The sequence below is a fragment of the Euleptes europaea genome, chromosome 2 (assembly GCF_029931775.1).
Source record: "Euleptes europaea isolate rEulEur1 chromosome 2, rEulEur1.hap1, whole genome shotgun sequence".
Lineage (NCBI taxonomy): Eukaryota > Metazoa > Chordata > Lepidosauria > Squamata > Sphaerodactylidae > Euleptes > Euleptes europaea.
The window spans coordinates 114571681-114587395 of NC_079313.1; the positions used below are offsets into that span (position 1 = coordinate 114571681).

Genomic DNA, 15715 nt, shown 5'->3' on the forward strand with positions numbered 1-15715 from the left:
AAGCCCACTGACCTAAATGGGTCTAGACTGGTGTAATACTGCATAGAATTGCACTGTAAGATACTTGCTATTTAGTATCACGACTTGGGCATCAGAGAGATTTGACCACAAAACATGGTTTATCATTACATGAACAATCTGGGGGAACCTCGGGCTCATGTGCGCTCTTCCTCCTCTTTGCCCTTCATGTGTGGAGACATAATTAAAAGACTTATTTTACAGCAAATCAAAGTGCGTTGCTGCATATGACCCATAAACGATGGTTCACTCTGCTTGTGCACAAACCAGGCTATCAAACTCTAACCCTCATTTGGAATCCTGATTTATAAGGAAGACAGCAAGCCATAGTTAGATCTAACAAAGTTTTGCTATGTAAGTTATTAGATTACGTTTATAAGGTAAGGGAAGAGGAAGCATGTACCACCACCACTCCGGGCTTTTTACGTAACAACAAACCATAGTTTGGCTTTATATCTGAATCATGCCAATACCACACATGTGTCTTGTTCACTAGTCATATGAATTAATTTCCTTCTACAGAAGGAATCTAATAGTTCTAGCAGTCGCTAGGAATAACAGAGCAAGAGAGCTTTATTTCTGCAGAAGGGTAAGAACCAAAACAGTGGATCTGGCATAAATACAGAGGTTACTTAGTAAAATAACTGGGAGCAACTAAGATATGATCCTGTGCTTTGCAGGACCCAAAATAAGTTGATTCATTAAAAGTGGCAGAGATCAATAGTTTAAATACCTGGGCTGCTGCTACACAGGGACAATTCTCCATGTAGCAATCAATGCTATTTATAGGGCACACACCCAGGAGACCATGGCCCAGAAGCAGAACATCTGCTTTGCATGACAATGTCCCAACATCAATCCCGGGCATATCCAGTTAAAGGAATCAAGTAGTAGGCAATGTGAAAGATCTCTAAGATGTTGGAGAGCCTCTGCCAATCAGAGCAGAAAATACTGACCTCGATAGACCAATGTTCTGACTCAGTACAGGTATAAGAAAACTTATAAGTTCTAAACCATGGCTAAATTTAAATGTTCATGGTTTAGGGAACAAAAGTGAATCTTTAAGTGGCTCAGCCCTTTTTTTAAAACCACAATTATTATTTTTTAAGATTCTAGAGCAGAACAAAATCCTCAGAGTTGTCATGAGAAATCCCTGGTTGGAAACAGAGGACGTAATGTAAAAACAGAAGATGCAAGAAATTCTTTGCCAGGTTTCTTCCTCCTGGGAATATGGGAAGCAGCTCCAGCCATATACCCAGTCTCAGGGTGGGGGGGAGAACATCCAAACCCTGGTCTACAACATTGTAAATGCAGCGGCAGACACATTTGGAAGATTCCTTTTACCGTTACACGAGTCAGAAAATACAAGTCACTTTGAAAATATTAATGACCTTACTTCCACTGTACTTGATACCATTTTGTTATACTGATTATTAAAAACCTTCCCCCAGAAGAGTCCTATGCAAGGCTGATGAACTTTTACAGCTAAATCAATTTAACTGAATATGAAAGGAACATTACCATGGAAGTGATAAGGTGAAAAATAGAGCACCTGAAGCAATTTAGAAAGGAAGGACATGAATACATTTGTACTTTCAGACTGGATTTGGCACAGGTCACCTTGCCAAGAAGCAATTATACCGAACCAAACAAACATGGTAGAGGTATCAAAACCCAGCCAACCTGAGTAAGAACATACAGAACTATTTAGAGATTTAACTCTCAGTTATCAAGATAGACTATTCCATTGAAAAGTGAGGGGAAGCACAGTGAAGAACATCTCTGCCCATCAATAAAATGTAAATTGCAGGCTCCTAACACTGCAATTTGAATCAGAGCCACACAGGGAAGGGAGATGATGTTTAACCCTTTAATTCCCCGCTGTGTTTCACTCAGAAACGTGGGGTTATCCTTCCTTGTGTCTGTATGAGCCCTGAGTAACAAGGAAGGAGCCACAACTCAACAGCAGATCACCTGCTTTGCATAACGAAAGTTCTAAGTTCAATTCCCAGCATTTCCAGGTCAGTCATTATACTTAATCCTCAACATGGCCAAATAAGTGGATATTTAAATCCAGATATTAGAGCCACGAACAGATGATGCTGATCTTTCTAAAGATCTGAAAAACTCCCTAGATTTGTAGAAAATCCAGAAACAAACCAAAGGAAAAAAATTAGAGGGTTAAAACCCTCCCAAATAATAGAAGCAGCATCTGTAGCTTCAATGAATCAATTCTCTCAGTGGCTGTTGCTAGGCAACTACAAAAGTACTTCAGCCTTCAAGCCTAGGTTTCTGTCAGGCGGGGGAGGAGGCAGGGCCCTTTCCAGGGCTGTTTTGGCCTTTGAAGGAAGACTAGGGCCAAGCCCAGCAGCAACCACCATGTAACTTCCATAACCCACCCAGGACTAGCTGCTTGCTACTGTTCAACAGCAGCCACCCCACAGAAGCCAGTAATGCATAGTGCTTAGAATTTCAGATTAGGATCTGGGAGACTCTACTGTGGAAGCCCACTGGGTGACTTTAGGCCAGTTACACACACTCAGCCCAATCGACCTCACAGGATTGTTGTGAGGGTAAAATGGAAAAGAGAAGGATGATGTAAGACACTTTGGTCCCTATTGTGGAGAAATGTGGGTGGGAAGCAGATTAAGAAAAAAGGAAAAGGAGAGGGTATAGGGATTGCCAGGAGGAGGGAAAGAGAACATAATGTGGGGAAGGGGATTTAGGGGGGAAATGAAGTGCCCCACACAAGTCCTTATGGCTCTGGAACAGCACAACTTGCCCTGGTCGAGTAGCTGGCAGTGCCCAACTAGGCCACATGTTTTCCAGGCAGAGGCTGCCAGAGAGGAAAACTAAGGGGAGGGGTATCAAATAAAAGTTGGTTGGTTGATAGGAAGGAGAGAAGGAAGCAGGTAAAGGGAAGAGGCTATGGGGCTTTAATGGAAGAGAAAGAGAAAATTGTGGGGGAGAGGAGAATAAGATACCCTTCTCAAGTCCCCTTTTTGTGATGGCACAAGGAAAGATCTTTGCCTGTTGGCCAGGGCTGCCAACCTCCAGGTGGTGAACATTCAGTGTATTCAACGGCAATACTCTGAGGTTTCTCTTCTGTACCCTTTGTAGAAGACTAGCTTAGTATTTATTGTCAGTGATAACACGGGAGAAATCAAGCATCCTAAGATGCTGTGCAAAAGGCTTTCTACTAAGAAAAACTGTGCTGGAGCTCCCTCTCTTGGTTCAAAGCTGTTAAAAATGTTTTTGCATCACGCTTCATCATAAATGATGTTTTATTTACAGGTCACATTTCTACTTGGGGAGTCTTTCTCAAAGTACATGGCATTCACACGTAAATCTAAAACATAAAATTCACAACTAAATGTGTACCCTGCCTCAACGAACACATTGGAAACAGTAAATCAGTGTAAAAGCAGCAGAATTACAAATCTCTATATGAAACCCTCTCCCTGAAAGCTTATTTGGAAGTATTAAAGAAATACATATGTGGGGGCGGGGGGGGGGAGGAATGGCAAGCCGTGATAATCAAAATGTCAAAGGATTCAAACTGAAGGATTCTAAGCAAGTTAGGATGAGCTGCTGCTGCTTAGCTCACTTCAAAAACAGAACTTATTTCTGTTCTTCCTCCCAATTTTTATTCCAAGTCCAAATAAAACCATGTGAAGTTTGTCTGACTCTTAAAGGAAAAAAATTGCACATGGTGTTCAGGAAAAGAGGACACACCACCCAATGAGAGTTAATTCCTTCTTTGAAATTAAATGCATGAAATACTCCATGCATTCCAACTGTGCCGCTCTATTCCCAAACTGCTCTGGGGGGTTAGCAAGAGCCGCCTGCCCTATATTTTATTTAGGCAATTACAGTAATTTCCTCCAACACACATCTGTGTCAAACTTAAGCCATCACTAACTTTTGCCTTATCTGTTTAGACAATGACAGCTAAAGTTCAGCCACTGGAAGAACTGCCCCAGGCCTTAAAACTGAGTAGCTCATAGAGTTCCCACATTAGAACTTAAGAAGAGCCCTGCTGGATCAGACCAGTGGTCCATCTAGTCCAGCATCCTGTCTCACACAGTGGCCAACCAGTTGCCCTGGAGGACCAACAAACAGGGCATAGAGGCCCAGACCTTCCCCTAATGTTGCCTCCTGTCACTGGCATTCAGACATTTACTGACTCTGAACGTGGAGGTTCCCTTCAGTCACCATAGCCAGCAGCCACTGATAGACCTACCCCTGCATGAATCTCTCTAATAATTTTTACAGCAGTGTTTGTCTGTGGCCACCCCTCCATCCTCTGGCAGCAAATTCCATGTTACGTAAAGAAGTACATTCCCACTGGAATGTTTTACAATTCAATACGAACTCCATGCAACATCCGACCAGTTTTATTATGAAGGAAAGGGGAATTTAACTCACACTGCTTTCCTGGATATTGTGGGAAAAGGCCAAGAATGGAGCTAACTGATTCAGACAGTTCATTGACCGAAAGCTTCGGACAAATCTTGAGGCTGAGTCCCATTTGGGGAAAATGGGGTCAGGGACTGTGGGATCTTCTAACCGAAATATCGCAAGTGCCTCAGCCTGAATCACTAGGCTACAGTTAGATGTAAATAAATAAAATATATAGCATTGAGTGGGAGCAGGAAGAGAGGGAGGAACTCTGCCTCCAGAAGATATGATGGACAGATGGTTCAGGTTCTCACCCCAACAAGTGTTTGACCCCATGGGGTGGTGGAGGGAAGGGCAAGTGCCATGATTTCTGGCATGTCTGAACTGGTTCTACCTCACAGAACCAGTGCCCAACAAACCATCTGCTGGTAATAGCAAATGACCTCTGGAGCAGCAATGATGATGCCCTAAATCCAGGCAGGTTTCCCTCCTCACTGAGAGAGCCAGAGACGCATTATGGCTAAACTGACCCAAACAAACCTAATGGGGCAAAATCCAAAGAAATAGAACACAATCTACATAATCCCTTTTATTAGGACTGACCAAACAAAATAGCAGGGTGTGAACAGGAGCCAAAGTAGCATCAGAGCAAGGCACCGCTCTCCCCAAAATGGCTGCCCCTCAGAGGGTTTGAGATCCATCTTGTGTGTCAAGCTTGAGCAGGAAGGAGGTTGGCAGCTGAACTCTTCCCCTGGCTTGAAGGTGTGCCTGGCTGGATAATGGGGCTAGCTGATCCCCACAGTGTCACCCTAAGGTGATTTAACCAGTGTCCAAGCAGACCATCACATACCCTAGTGTGTATGTGTGACCTGGATCTGAGCACTCACCCCCACTTGTGTGAGGGCTCTTCCTTTTGCTCCTGGAAACGCTAGTCGTTTTCCTCTACAGCGCTGCTTTTCCCTGGACATTCCTTCAAGACTGGTAACTATAACCCATCCCTGAAACTCTATCCAACTTCCTCCATGTTTCTTTTAGTCAGCTCTTGTATGCTCTGGTGTGTATGTTCATTGCTTAAAATATATTACTTGTTTTCATCATTTTTATCCTTTAATAAAACTCAGCTTAATTATACAACCACCTATTCATTTATGAGTTCTCACCTGAACGATCCTGGTATACATAGGTTATCCATCCCAGTTACCCCTTATCGCTCTCTTTGTCTCTGGCTAATTACCCCAACTTAAGTGGAGACTGCCTGCTCAGGGTAACACTTTCAAAGCAGCAATTAACCCTTTGTTTTCTCGTATCTCTAGCATTTCGGTGAGTAGACAGAAAAAGATACCTGGTTTCTCCTATTTTTTGAAATGAAAATATGCAAATAGGGACTTGTGCCACTGACGTATTACCACCCCAATAGTAGAAAGCTGGTCATAGGTTATGTGCAAATATAACATTTATCCCTGCCAGAGGCTCACAGTATAGAGAGGCTACCCTTTGGATCCCATTCCAACTCAAGCATGTATAGCTGAACAGTCAGGATGGGATCCAAGAACTACTTCAGGCATACTAAGGTCATGGTCTTTTCACATCTCTCTCTGAACAGGCCTCTGTGCCACTTCACAAATTATTTGGCAAGTTCCCTTGGGTCAAGAGCACATTCCCCCCTCCCCCTGCAGACAGCAAGACTACTATTTGAGAAACAAACTTTAAAAACTCTTTGATCTATTTGACACTGTTTAGACCTGTGCATCACACAAAACTGAAGTTTCATAGAAAGCATAAAAAGCCACTTTACTGCACTGAAAATAACTTTGGTCAAGAAACACTATAAGAATCCCAGTCTGAGTCATAATTGCTTCTCTTGGAACAACACTCATCTTACTTTGCTAAGCCAGGAATCCTACTTGTGTTGAAGACTGGAAACCCATCAAACATTCCAGAACACAAGGGTCACTCGGATTGCTACACTTCCCGGTAACAGCCTTACATTAGAGATTACTTTTGCATGACTAAATTAAAACCAGACCACTTACTCTTCATTGTCCCTTCATCTTCTTCATCTTCTGCATTTATGACCATTGTCCCCAGCTGCGACTCCAAAGTGTCATTGTATTCTATCATAGTATTAATGCCTTCACTCATTCCACAAGCAGTTCTAATGGTGCTCGTCTCCTGTCCCCTTGCCCGCACCATGGTCCTAGAATCAGTTTCATCTTCTTCCTGAACATGGGAATGGAAGAAACACACTTTTGAATGGTAATGATCTTCCTCTGCCATCTCAATAAATTAATCTAAGCAAAATATTATACCTCAGATACCCACTAAAAATGCAAGCAATATGAATCGTTGGTGCTACAAGTTTTATCCTGGCTCGGCAAGTAGCAACCCCTTCTTTGTTCCTTTCCCTCTCAGTCAACAGAATGATGTCTGACAGACAGTTCTGAAGAATGAAACTTCCTATTTAGTAATCAAATATCAGCAACACAGGAGAGATACTCTAGTGATAATTAAAAAACTGTGCAAAACAAGCTTATTTAGTAAACTGCAGAATCAAATACAGTTATACACCTGAACTAAATTCATTGTTAAATCATTTGTATCTAGTATAAGAACAAGCCAAAATCACTGACATTCCACTGTTGCAGCAGAAGCAAGTATATGTAATCCTTGACAAAATGGACTAAAACCATAGTATGAATTTCTTCCAGAATTGATTGCAAATTCCAGTTTTAAAGTGAAAATGGCAGCCATTTAACACATCTGGTAATAATACTGCATTTCATTTTGCAAGAAAAATCCTGAGATGTTCTCAACCATCACAACTGCCATATTCAGTTCAATAGAGCAGTTATAATACTCACTGAATTTTCTTCATCATCATGATACAACTCACGCTGCTGAGCTTCCTGAATTTTTAGTTTAATATCCATTGCCTCGTTAATTAGATCTCGCAGAATGAAAACTCCTTTGGCATTTTTTACAAATGGATGCTAAAACAAACAAATTGAAAACAATTATACATTATATCTAGAATCTGAACTGAAAAAATATACATCATATCTTGAGTCTGAACTGAAATGTAGCAGTATAAAACTCTGGGAGGTATGACAATCTCATTAATTAGGTTGAACAACTCCTCCCCTCCCCGAAAATCTAAACCTGGCATGAAAGTATTCAGTGTAGGCCATGAGAGATTTAACTCAGCTTAACTCACATCACCTTAATTTGTGCATCAAGGGTGACCAGAGTTCGTTTTTAATTTCAATTTTTCACATCAGAAAGTGAGAGGGAAGAGGTGCCCAGTCTGAACAACAAGCCCAATTCACAAACATTTTTACTTCCCTACAGTTTAAGTGAGACATCTGGACACAGCCTATTCCTAATTTTGCAAACAGATAAAATAAGCACCACTTCAATTCAACTGAAAATGTGTAGAACTTCACTACAAAGGGGAGTTTGCCAATGAATAGAGCTACTCAGCATATGGCTGATCTCCAGAGACACCCCTCCTCCCAACAAGGGATCTGGCAATCTGCTCTCCTGTGCACAGGGTCTTGGGAGCAAGCCTCTGAATTAAGGACATGCTTGCAAAATTTATCTTCTGCTTGTTGGTGACAGCAAAAAACAAAACAAAAAAACACAAAAGCAGCTGTAAAAGGGGAAGAAATCCAATGGATGATTTAGCAAGATATCCTAGAACAGAGCACTGCATCTTGTACCCAGAGCAACCTGGGGAGGGGCTGTGGCTCAGTGGTAGAGCATCTGTTTGGCATGCAGAAGGTCCCAGATTCAATCCCCGGCATCTCCAGTTGAAGGGGCCAGGCAGGTAGCTGATGTGAAAGACCTCAGCCTGAGACCCTGGAGAGCTGCTGCCAATCTGAGTAGACAATACTACTTTGATGGACCAAGGGTCTCATTCTCAGTATAAGGCAGCTTCTCAGTATAAGGCAGCTCATCCTGTAAGAACTTCCTAAAAACTTCCTAACGAAGCCGACCCTACCAGACTATGATTTAGACAGGCTCCCAGAACCGATTCAAACACCCATAGGGTAGATCACAGTGATGGGGAGAAGTGTTTAGAAAGCCTGGACACATCAGCTACAAGTCTTCTGGGCATGAAGCAGGGGTCACTGGGGGAGTGTGTGTGGGGGTGGCAGTTGTGAATTTCCTGCATTGTGCAGGGGGTTGGACTAGTTGACCCTGGAGCTCACTTCTAACTCTATGTTCCTCCACATGAGGCCGGCTGGGTGACCTTGGGCTAATCACATCTCTGTTAGAGCTCTCTCAGCCCCACCTACTCACAGGGTGTCTGTTGTGGGGATGGGAAGGGGATTGTAAGCCAGTTTGGTTCTCCCTTCAGTGGTAGAGAAAGTCAGCATTTAAAACCCAACTTTTCTTCTACTATGACTCTTAAGTCTCAGAGAAGCCAGTTGTGTGCCTTCACGGCTATGTGCAAAATTCAGCTTTCAGCTTGCATCGGTATATATGCTGGACAAACATTTTCAGCCGTTTACTACTGCACTAATTCTTCCTCTCTCCTGAATGCACGCAACTGGCTTACCACAGGCTTGCAAACGAAGGGATTCTGGCTCTTCCTGCAGCTCACCAGATGGTCATGTCAGTTACCCTGAATGTTTCCATCTGTGCACCAAGGCTGCATGATCACATTAAGCAAAGGGGCACTCAATAGCTGCTTCAGAGCCATGGAACACTCTCTCTCTCTGGTACTCTGCAGAATCACAGACTGAGCATTTTAGGGAAGCTGATGGCTAACACTAATTAATTTTGAATTGGTATGATATTTTATTTAAAAACATGTGCCCCGCCCTCATTTTGGTTATGTGCTCTTAGCCAACTCAACTCTTCAAGACAACAGAGGTTAAGGTTTCTTCTAAAATGGTTAAGCTTTCCCTAAGAGATCAGCAAAGCAATTATTATAATATACTAATTAATCAGTATGAACTGCTCATCTAGCTAAGTCCCTAGGTATCCAAAATCTAGTAGTCACATACTCAGATCTGTAATATGGGGATAATTGAATATACTGGTTTACCTTAACTAGATTGTTAAAAGCTTGCTGAAATAATGCACGTGAAGTGCTCTAAACCGTTTAGTTGTTTCTCCAGATAGTATTATGATTATCAAGTGTAGTGTTGAGTCAAACACAGGCAGGGAGCACTATGAAAGCCAAAGCACAATGAACTCAGAAAAAAGTTGCTATGCCAGGAAAGTGGAGACAAGGTTTCTAGAAGTGAAAATTTAGGAGTGCTGTATGTCGATTGCTCTGAATGGGGGGGGGGGGGAGGGAGGAAGCACCTTCATTTAGAAGTCTTCTTGACATTCCACCATGCGGGTACTGACCTGAAGTAGCTGTGTAGCAGTGGCTCTTTGCTCTGGAGACTTCACAAGACATTGTTTTACAAAATCCATGAATTCGTCTGACCAGTGTTCTGGCTTTCGGAATGTTGGAGGTGGATTTGTGGGAATCATGAAAATTGCCTGCAAGCAACAATAATAGTTTTTAATTTCACCACTGCATGTTCATCTTGTTAAAAAGCAGAACAGAAAAGATCAAACACATTAATGCACTCCAACTGTATTTTGCTTAAAATAGACTAAAGGTTGAGGGAAAACCTTTTATTTCTTAACTGGATGTAATGGAAGCTCCAATAGATTCCTTTCCAACTCTGCTTAATAGCTACGGGGGCCCTTTCTGTTCTGTAGGTGTCCTAGTTGCTAGAACGTACCAAATGTGCGCCCATAAACTGTTCCTACACCGACACACTGTTATTGTAAATACAACCTACACTTTTAGTAGCATATCAAAGTTGTTTTGAACCAACCTTCTATATTTTAAGAAAAAATTCGGCCAATGACAGCAACAATGCAGTTGTGCTATTCCATATCTGTGAAAACTGTACTTTATGAAAGGAAGCTAGTTCTGTGAGAGTGTCAGTTCAGTTCAGTGTGGCATTCAAAAAAGTGGAAGTCCACCTCCAGCAGCCAAAAATTTTCTTACTGAGCTTCAGCAATCTGTGGCCGGGTCCATCTAGTCTGCCAAATTATCCCAGCTCCCTGCATCTGGTAGCCATCTCCCCAAATGCTTCGAAGAGAACAGGCATGAATGGAGCAGAAAGTGCTCTCACTTACAAGAGGGTCCCAGCATCCTTGGTCACAGAATGGCAGCTGCACCAAAGTGAGAACATACCACCTGGAGTCTAGTGCAGGAAGCTAAATTACTACCAACATCTGGAAGACTAATGAGGATCAAGGCAGGCTCTCCAGCCTGGAACAGAACAACAAAAACCATAAGAAAAGCCATGCTGGATCAGACCAAGGACCATTGAATCCAGAGGTCTATTCACACAGTGGCCAACCAGGTGCCTCTAGGAAGCCCACAAGCCAGATAACTGCAGCAACATCTTGCCTGTGTTCCACAGCACCTAACAGGCATGGTCCTTGAAGCAGTGCTAATTTTTTTCTACTCAAGGTGTCTAGTATTTTTTATTTGGCTTTAGTCTGATTCTTATACTACAATGGGCACTGGAATCTTCCTTTTATAGTTGCGGCAAAGGAAACCTGATTTATTTTTTTTTGCTTCAGAGGAAGCAGCACAGTAGGAAGCACGGACCCAGGATTTGCTGGTAAGAGGTTAAATCGCTTAAGTGAAAGGCATATGACTTACAGAGAAATATTCACAGATGACCAATCATTACAGCACAAGAGTTGGCCAATGCATCAAAAGAGGGAGATGACAAGTTTTCCAAGTCTTTTTCTTTTTTGTAGTTACAACCAGGGAAGGGGGTATGCATCTATAAACAGCTTGGTTTAGGAATATAACCATAATCTCTTACAAATATACCAAGATGAATGCTTATGGCTTAATTAGAACGTTCCTGCATCTTGAGAAAAGGTTCTCTTTTCCTAATGAACATCTCATTTAATCAGGCCTGGAAATGGATCCAACAAGAATAGGTTGGTTTGATCCTATAAGCAAGATCAACCACCACAGAGAGGAGCTCCTCAAGCTTCCCAGGAGTGGAGCACTCAAGTTTCTACCCAACACTTACCCTCATTGGGTGAATATCAGCATATGGTGGTTTTCCTTCAGCCATTTCAATGGCAGTAATGCCCAAAGACCAGATGTCCGCCAGACAATTGTAGCCGATTTCTTGGATCACTTCTGGTGCCATCCAAAATGGAGTTCCTATCACAGTGTTTCTTTTAGCCATTGTATCCTAAAACAATAGGAAAGCAACATTTACCCTGCTAAAAAAAGCAAGAGTGGTAACAAAGAGAAAATTTCCTAGAAGACATGCCGAGGGGTTTCCCACAAGAAATTGGAAAGTACTTGTTTTTTCTGAAACCATAAACGGAATTAAAATGACTCAACACATTTAAGTCAACAGAAATCAAGTCTAAGTAAGAGGAGCTATTATTGTGTAGTGGTTAAAGCAGCGGTCTCTAATCTGGTGAACCGGATTTGTTTCCCCACTCCTACACATGAACCCTGCTGGGGGACCTTTGGCTAGTCACAGTTCTTTTTGAACTTCCTCAGCCCCACCTATCTCACAAGACTAGCCTGAATTTATCAGCACTTGGAAGCTAAGTAGGGTCAGCCATGGTTAGTATTTGGATGTGGGAGACCACCAAGGAAGTCCAGAGTTAGGCAATGGCAAATCACCTCTGCTCATCTCTTGCCTTGAAAACCCCATGAGAAGAAGAAGAGCTGGTTTTTATATGCCGCTTTTCTCTTCCTTTTAAGGAGAATCAAGCAGGTTTACAATCTCCTTCCCTTCCTCTCCCCACAACAGACACCTTGTGAGGTAAGCGGGGCTGAGAGAGCTCTAAGAAAACTGTGACTAGCCCAGGGTCACCCAGCTGGCTTCATGTGGAAGAGTGGGGAAACCAATCCGGTTCACCAGATTAGAGTCCACCGCTCATAACCACTTCACCATGCTGGGATCGCCATAAATCAGTTGTGACTTGAAAGCACTTAATTATTTAGTACAACCTTGGGGGAGGGGGGAATCAGCTTTATGGGGGGGGGGAGGGATGGTTCACACCAACCATGAGCTCTGCCACAGAAACCCAGAGGAGCACAGCCGACCCTGCAGCCATCAGCAAACATTAAATATGTTACAATTTCTTCATTAAAAAATCTAACTGTGTTCATTTATCTTAGCCAGATTCCCTCGTACCCACCCCATTCTCTGACCTTAGCTCCACCAGATGACATAAAAATGGTGTATGAACTATTTCTACTCACTGTAAGTTGGCCTGCTACCCCAAAGTCTGCAAGCTTAGCATGTCCTTCAGTGTTGAGTAGTATGTTGCCAGCTTTAATGTCACGATGTATTTTCCTCATGAAATGCAAGTACTCTAGCCCTTTGAGTGTTGATTGTATTATTGTAGCTATTTCATCTTCCAACAGCTAGAGAGAGAAAGGAAGCAATTAATTAGCAGATGCCAGCAGTGGATATTGTCCAGTAACATATGCAAGACTGCCCTGGCTATAAAGAGAATGTTATATCTTATTACTCTGCACAGAATAAACTGGGTCTCACTATTATACAATCAACAAGCATAAATTAATGAACCCCATTCCCTATGAACCATTGGCACTAAAGGCACAAAAACTTCTAGTAAAAATAAGCTTGGGGAATTTTTAATAAGTTGGTCATTGAAAAGCTTATACTGGAGGTGGAAGGCCCTATGTGGGTAAAAAGCCACACAGCTCAAGGGAAGTTGGAGGGTGGGTGTTAGGTGTGTCCTGCTCTGAGAGCCAGTGTGGTGTAGTGGTTAAGAACAGTGGTTTGGAGCAGTGGTCTCTAAGCTGGAGAACCGGGTTTGATTCCCCACTACTCCATATGAGTGGCAGATGCTAATCTGGTGAACCGGGTTGGTTTCCACACTCCTCCACATGAAGCTAGCTGGGTGACCATGGGCTAGTCACAGTTCTCTCAGAATTCTCTCAGCCTCACCTACCTCACAGGGTGGGGAGGGGAAAGGAAGCTGATTGTAAGCCGGTTTGAATCTTCCTTAAGTGGTAGAGAAAGTCAGCATATAAAAACCAATTCTTCTTGTTGTCAATGGATTTTTTGGGGGCTAAAGTTACATTGAAGAGGAAGACGAGAATGTTTGTGTCTTGTTCCCCCTCCTTACTGAAGGTTCTCAAAATTGTGTGGATTTTGTCCATACTGTCCTGCAACCTCCAACAGTGAAGTCTCAGAGGAAGAGGAAAGTAGGAAAGAACTATATGACTAAAACTATGAAGGCTGCGGGGTGTTGGGAGGGTTTCAAGGATTCCCCCGCCCCATTTTTTCTAATGGGGCTACACTAAAAAAAAACCTATGAAATATTTTCCTTTTTGAGTGACAAAAACCTTGTCTTACAAAACACTTCACTCATTCCAAATGTTAGCCATGAAAAAAAGAAGAGAAATATTTTCAAGACTTTTTGTGGTTTAAGAGTAAATAATTTTGGCAACAATTAAAATGCTATTACATGTTTAATGATAATGTATTATAAAATTCAGTGTTTTCCATATTATAATGTTCAGGTTAATATCCAAACATACTAGCAGTCCTACCTATTCTGACTATGAGAGAGTTTCTGTCCAAATAATATACTTTCTTGTTTTTACCAGAGAAGTTTTTTTTCCTATTTCCAACTTATTTTCCCCCCGCCTCTCAGATGTCAAAAATTAAATATACCTCTGCTATGGTAGCATATGGTACAGGAGTTTGCGAATCTTTTTCTTATAGATTTATACTTTTAAATTCCATAAATATATAAATACTGTTATCATTACATGCTGGCTAAGTTATAAATGACATGTTTTGCATTGATCAATCAGTATAAGAAATGTAGGTTTGATAGGTGGCAAGTGGTCTTGCAGTTCATAGAATTCAAGCCATACTCTACTTTAACATGCTCAAGACACAGAAGAAGAGTTGGTTTTTATATGCTGATTTTCTCTAACTTTTAAGGAGAATCAAACCGGCTTACAATCTCCTTCCCTTCCTCTCCCCACAATAGACACCTTGTGAGGCAGGTGAGGCTGAGAGAACTCTAAGAGAACTGTGACTAACCCAAGGTCACTCAGCTGGCTTCATGTGTAGGAGTGGGGAAACCAACCCGGTTCACCAGATTAGAGTCTGCCGCTCATGTTGGAAGTTTAGGGAATCAAACCCGGTTCTCTAGTCCTCCGCTCATAACCACTACACCATACTGGCTCTTCTGGATATTCTAATGTAACAGAACTGCCATATGCTGCTGCCTACCAATAGTCAGCATTTATTTACACACACCTACCACATGCTGTCAGATATGTGTGCAAATGCAGGACTGTCTCGTGAAGAAGTGTACAGTCTGGTGGCCAAGAAGAGAGCCAGCAGAAAGAGCCTACAGACCTAAAAAGCTGCCATCATCTCCGTGGAAACAAAGAAGGAATACCTTCTTAGTGTGAATCTTCACACCTCATGTCATTAAAAAAAAAAATCAAACTAGCGGCTAGAAAGACATCCTCAGCATACGGATAAATACCTGAAGGACCATCTCTCCCTGTATGAATGCATGAGCCAAATATGATCCTTGGAACAACTGAGGGTTCTTGTTCTTGCCCTCACAACTGCTCACTGTCTGGGCTTTTATCTGTTGTTCCTGTAGTACTGCCTTGCCAAAAAAAAGTGAAGAAAGTTCCAGCTTTGTCAACCTTCCTCAAGGGTGATGCGACAACCAAGTTCTTCAGAAAGTATTTTGCCGGTTTGCTACGCAAGCACAGTTTTTTTAGAGGCCTCTTTGCAGATATGATTTCTGACTGAGATGGCATTTTAGTTACTTTAACGTGTTTGGAGGGGCAGGTTGTTACAAACTGTCTTGGGCTCAAAAGATGAAAGGTAGGATAAAAATAATTGAATAAAGTTAATTCGGCACACCCCACAGCAAAGCGTCGAGCATTAAGACTCCGAAGTGGCACATACCGTTTTATTTCGCAGTCGAATGATATCTGACACAGATCCGGCACCACAATATTCCATGACTATCCAGAGGTCCGTGTTTTTAAAATAGCTGCCATAATATTTGACTACATGGGGACTAAAGGAAATTAGAGAATATGTCACTGAACTGACATAAATTGTTCACATGCTTTACATGCAGAATACAAAAAAAAAACAAAAAAAAACGCAAGCCAAGAATCTAACTAGGAACCCTGGCTTAGCACAAGATACAGGTTCCATTAATAGGACCACCCCCCAAACAGGAAACCCCTTGTCATACTCTTTTAGTTCTG

At 42.2% G+C, this 15715-nt stretch overlaps 1 protein-coding gene across 1 annotated transcript in view; it reads right to left on the reverse strand.

Moving 5' to 3' along the window:
• Positions 1-15715, reverse strand: part of STK4 (serine/threonine kinase 4) — an 81665-nt gene that overhangs the window by 51230 nt on the left and 14720 nt on the right. Inside the window, exons 4-9 of the mRNA XM_056845171.1 lie at positions 15405-15519; positions 12689-12853; positions 11490-11657; positions 9781-9918; positions 7281-7409; positions 6453-6639 (exon numbers count right to left, since the gene is read on the reverse strand). Coding sequence (XP_056701149.1) covers positions 6453-6639; positions 7281-7409; positions 9781-9918; positions 11490-11657; positions 12689-12853; positions 15405-15519 — 902 coding nt within the window. The remainder of the gene's footprint in view (positions 1-6452; positions 6640-7280; positions 7410-9780; positions 9919-11489; positions 11658-12688; positions 12854-15404; positions 15520-15715) is intronic.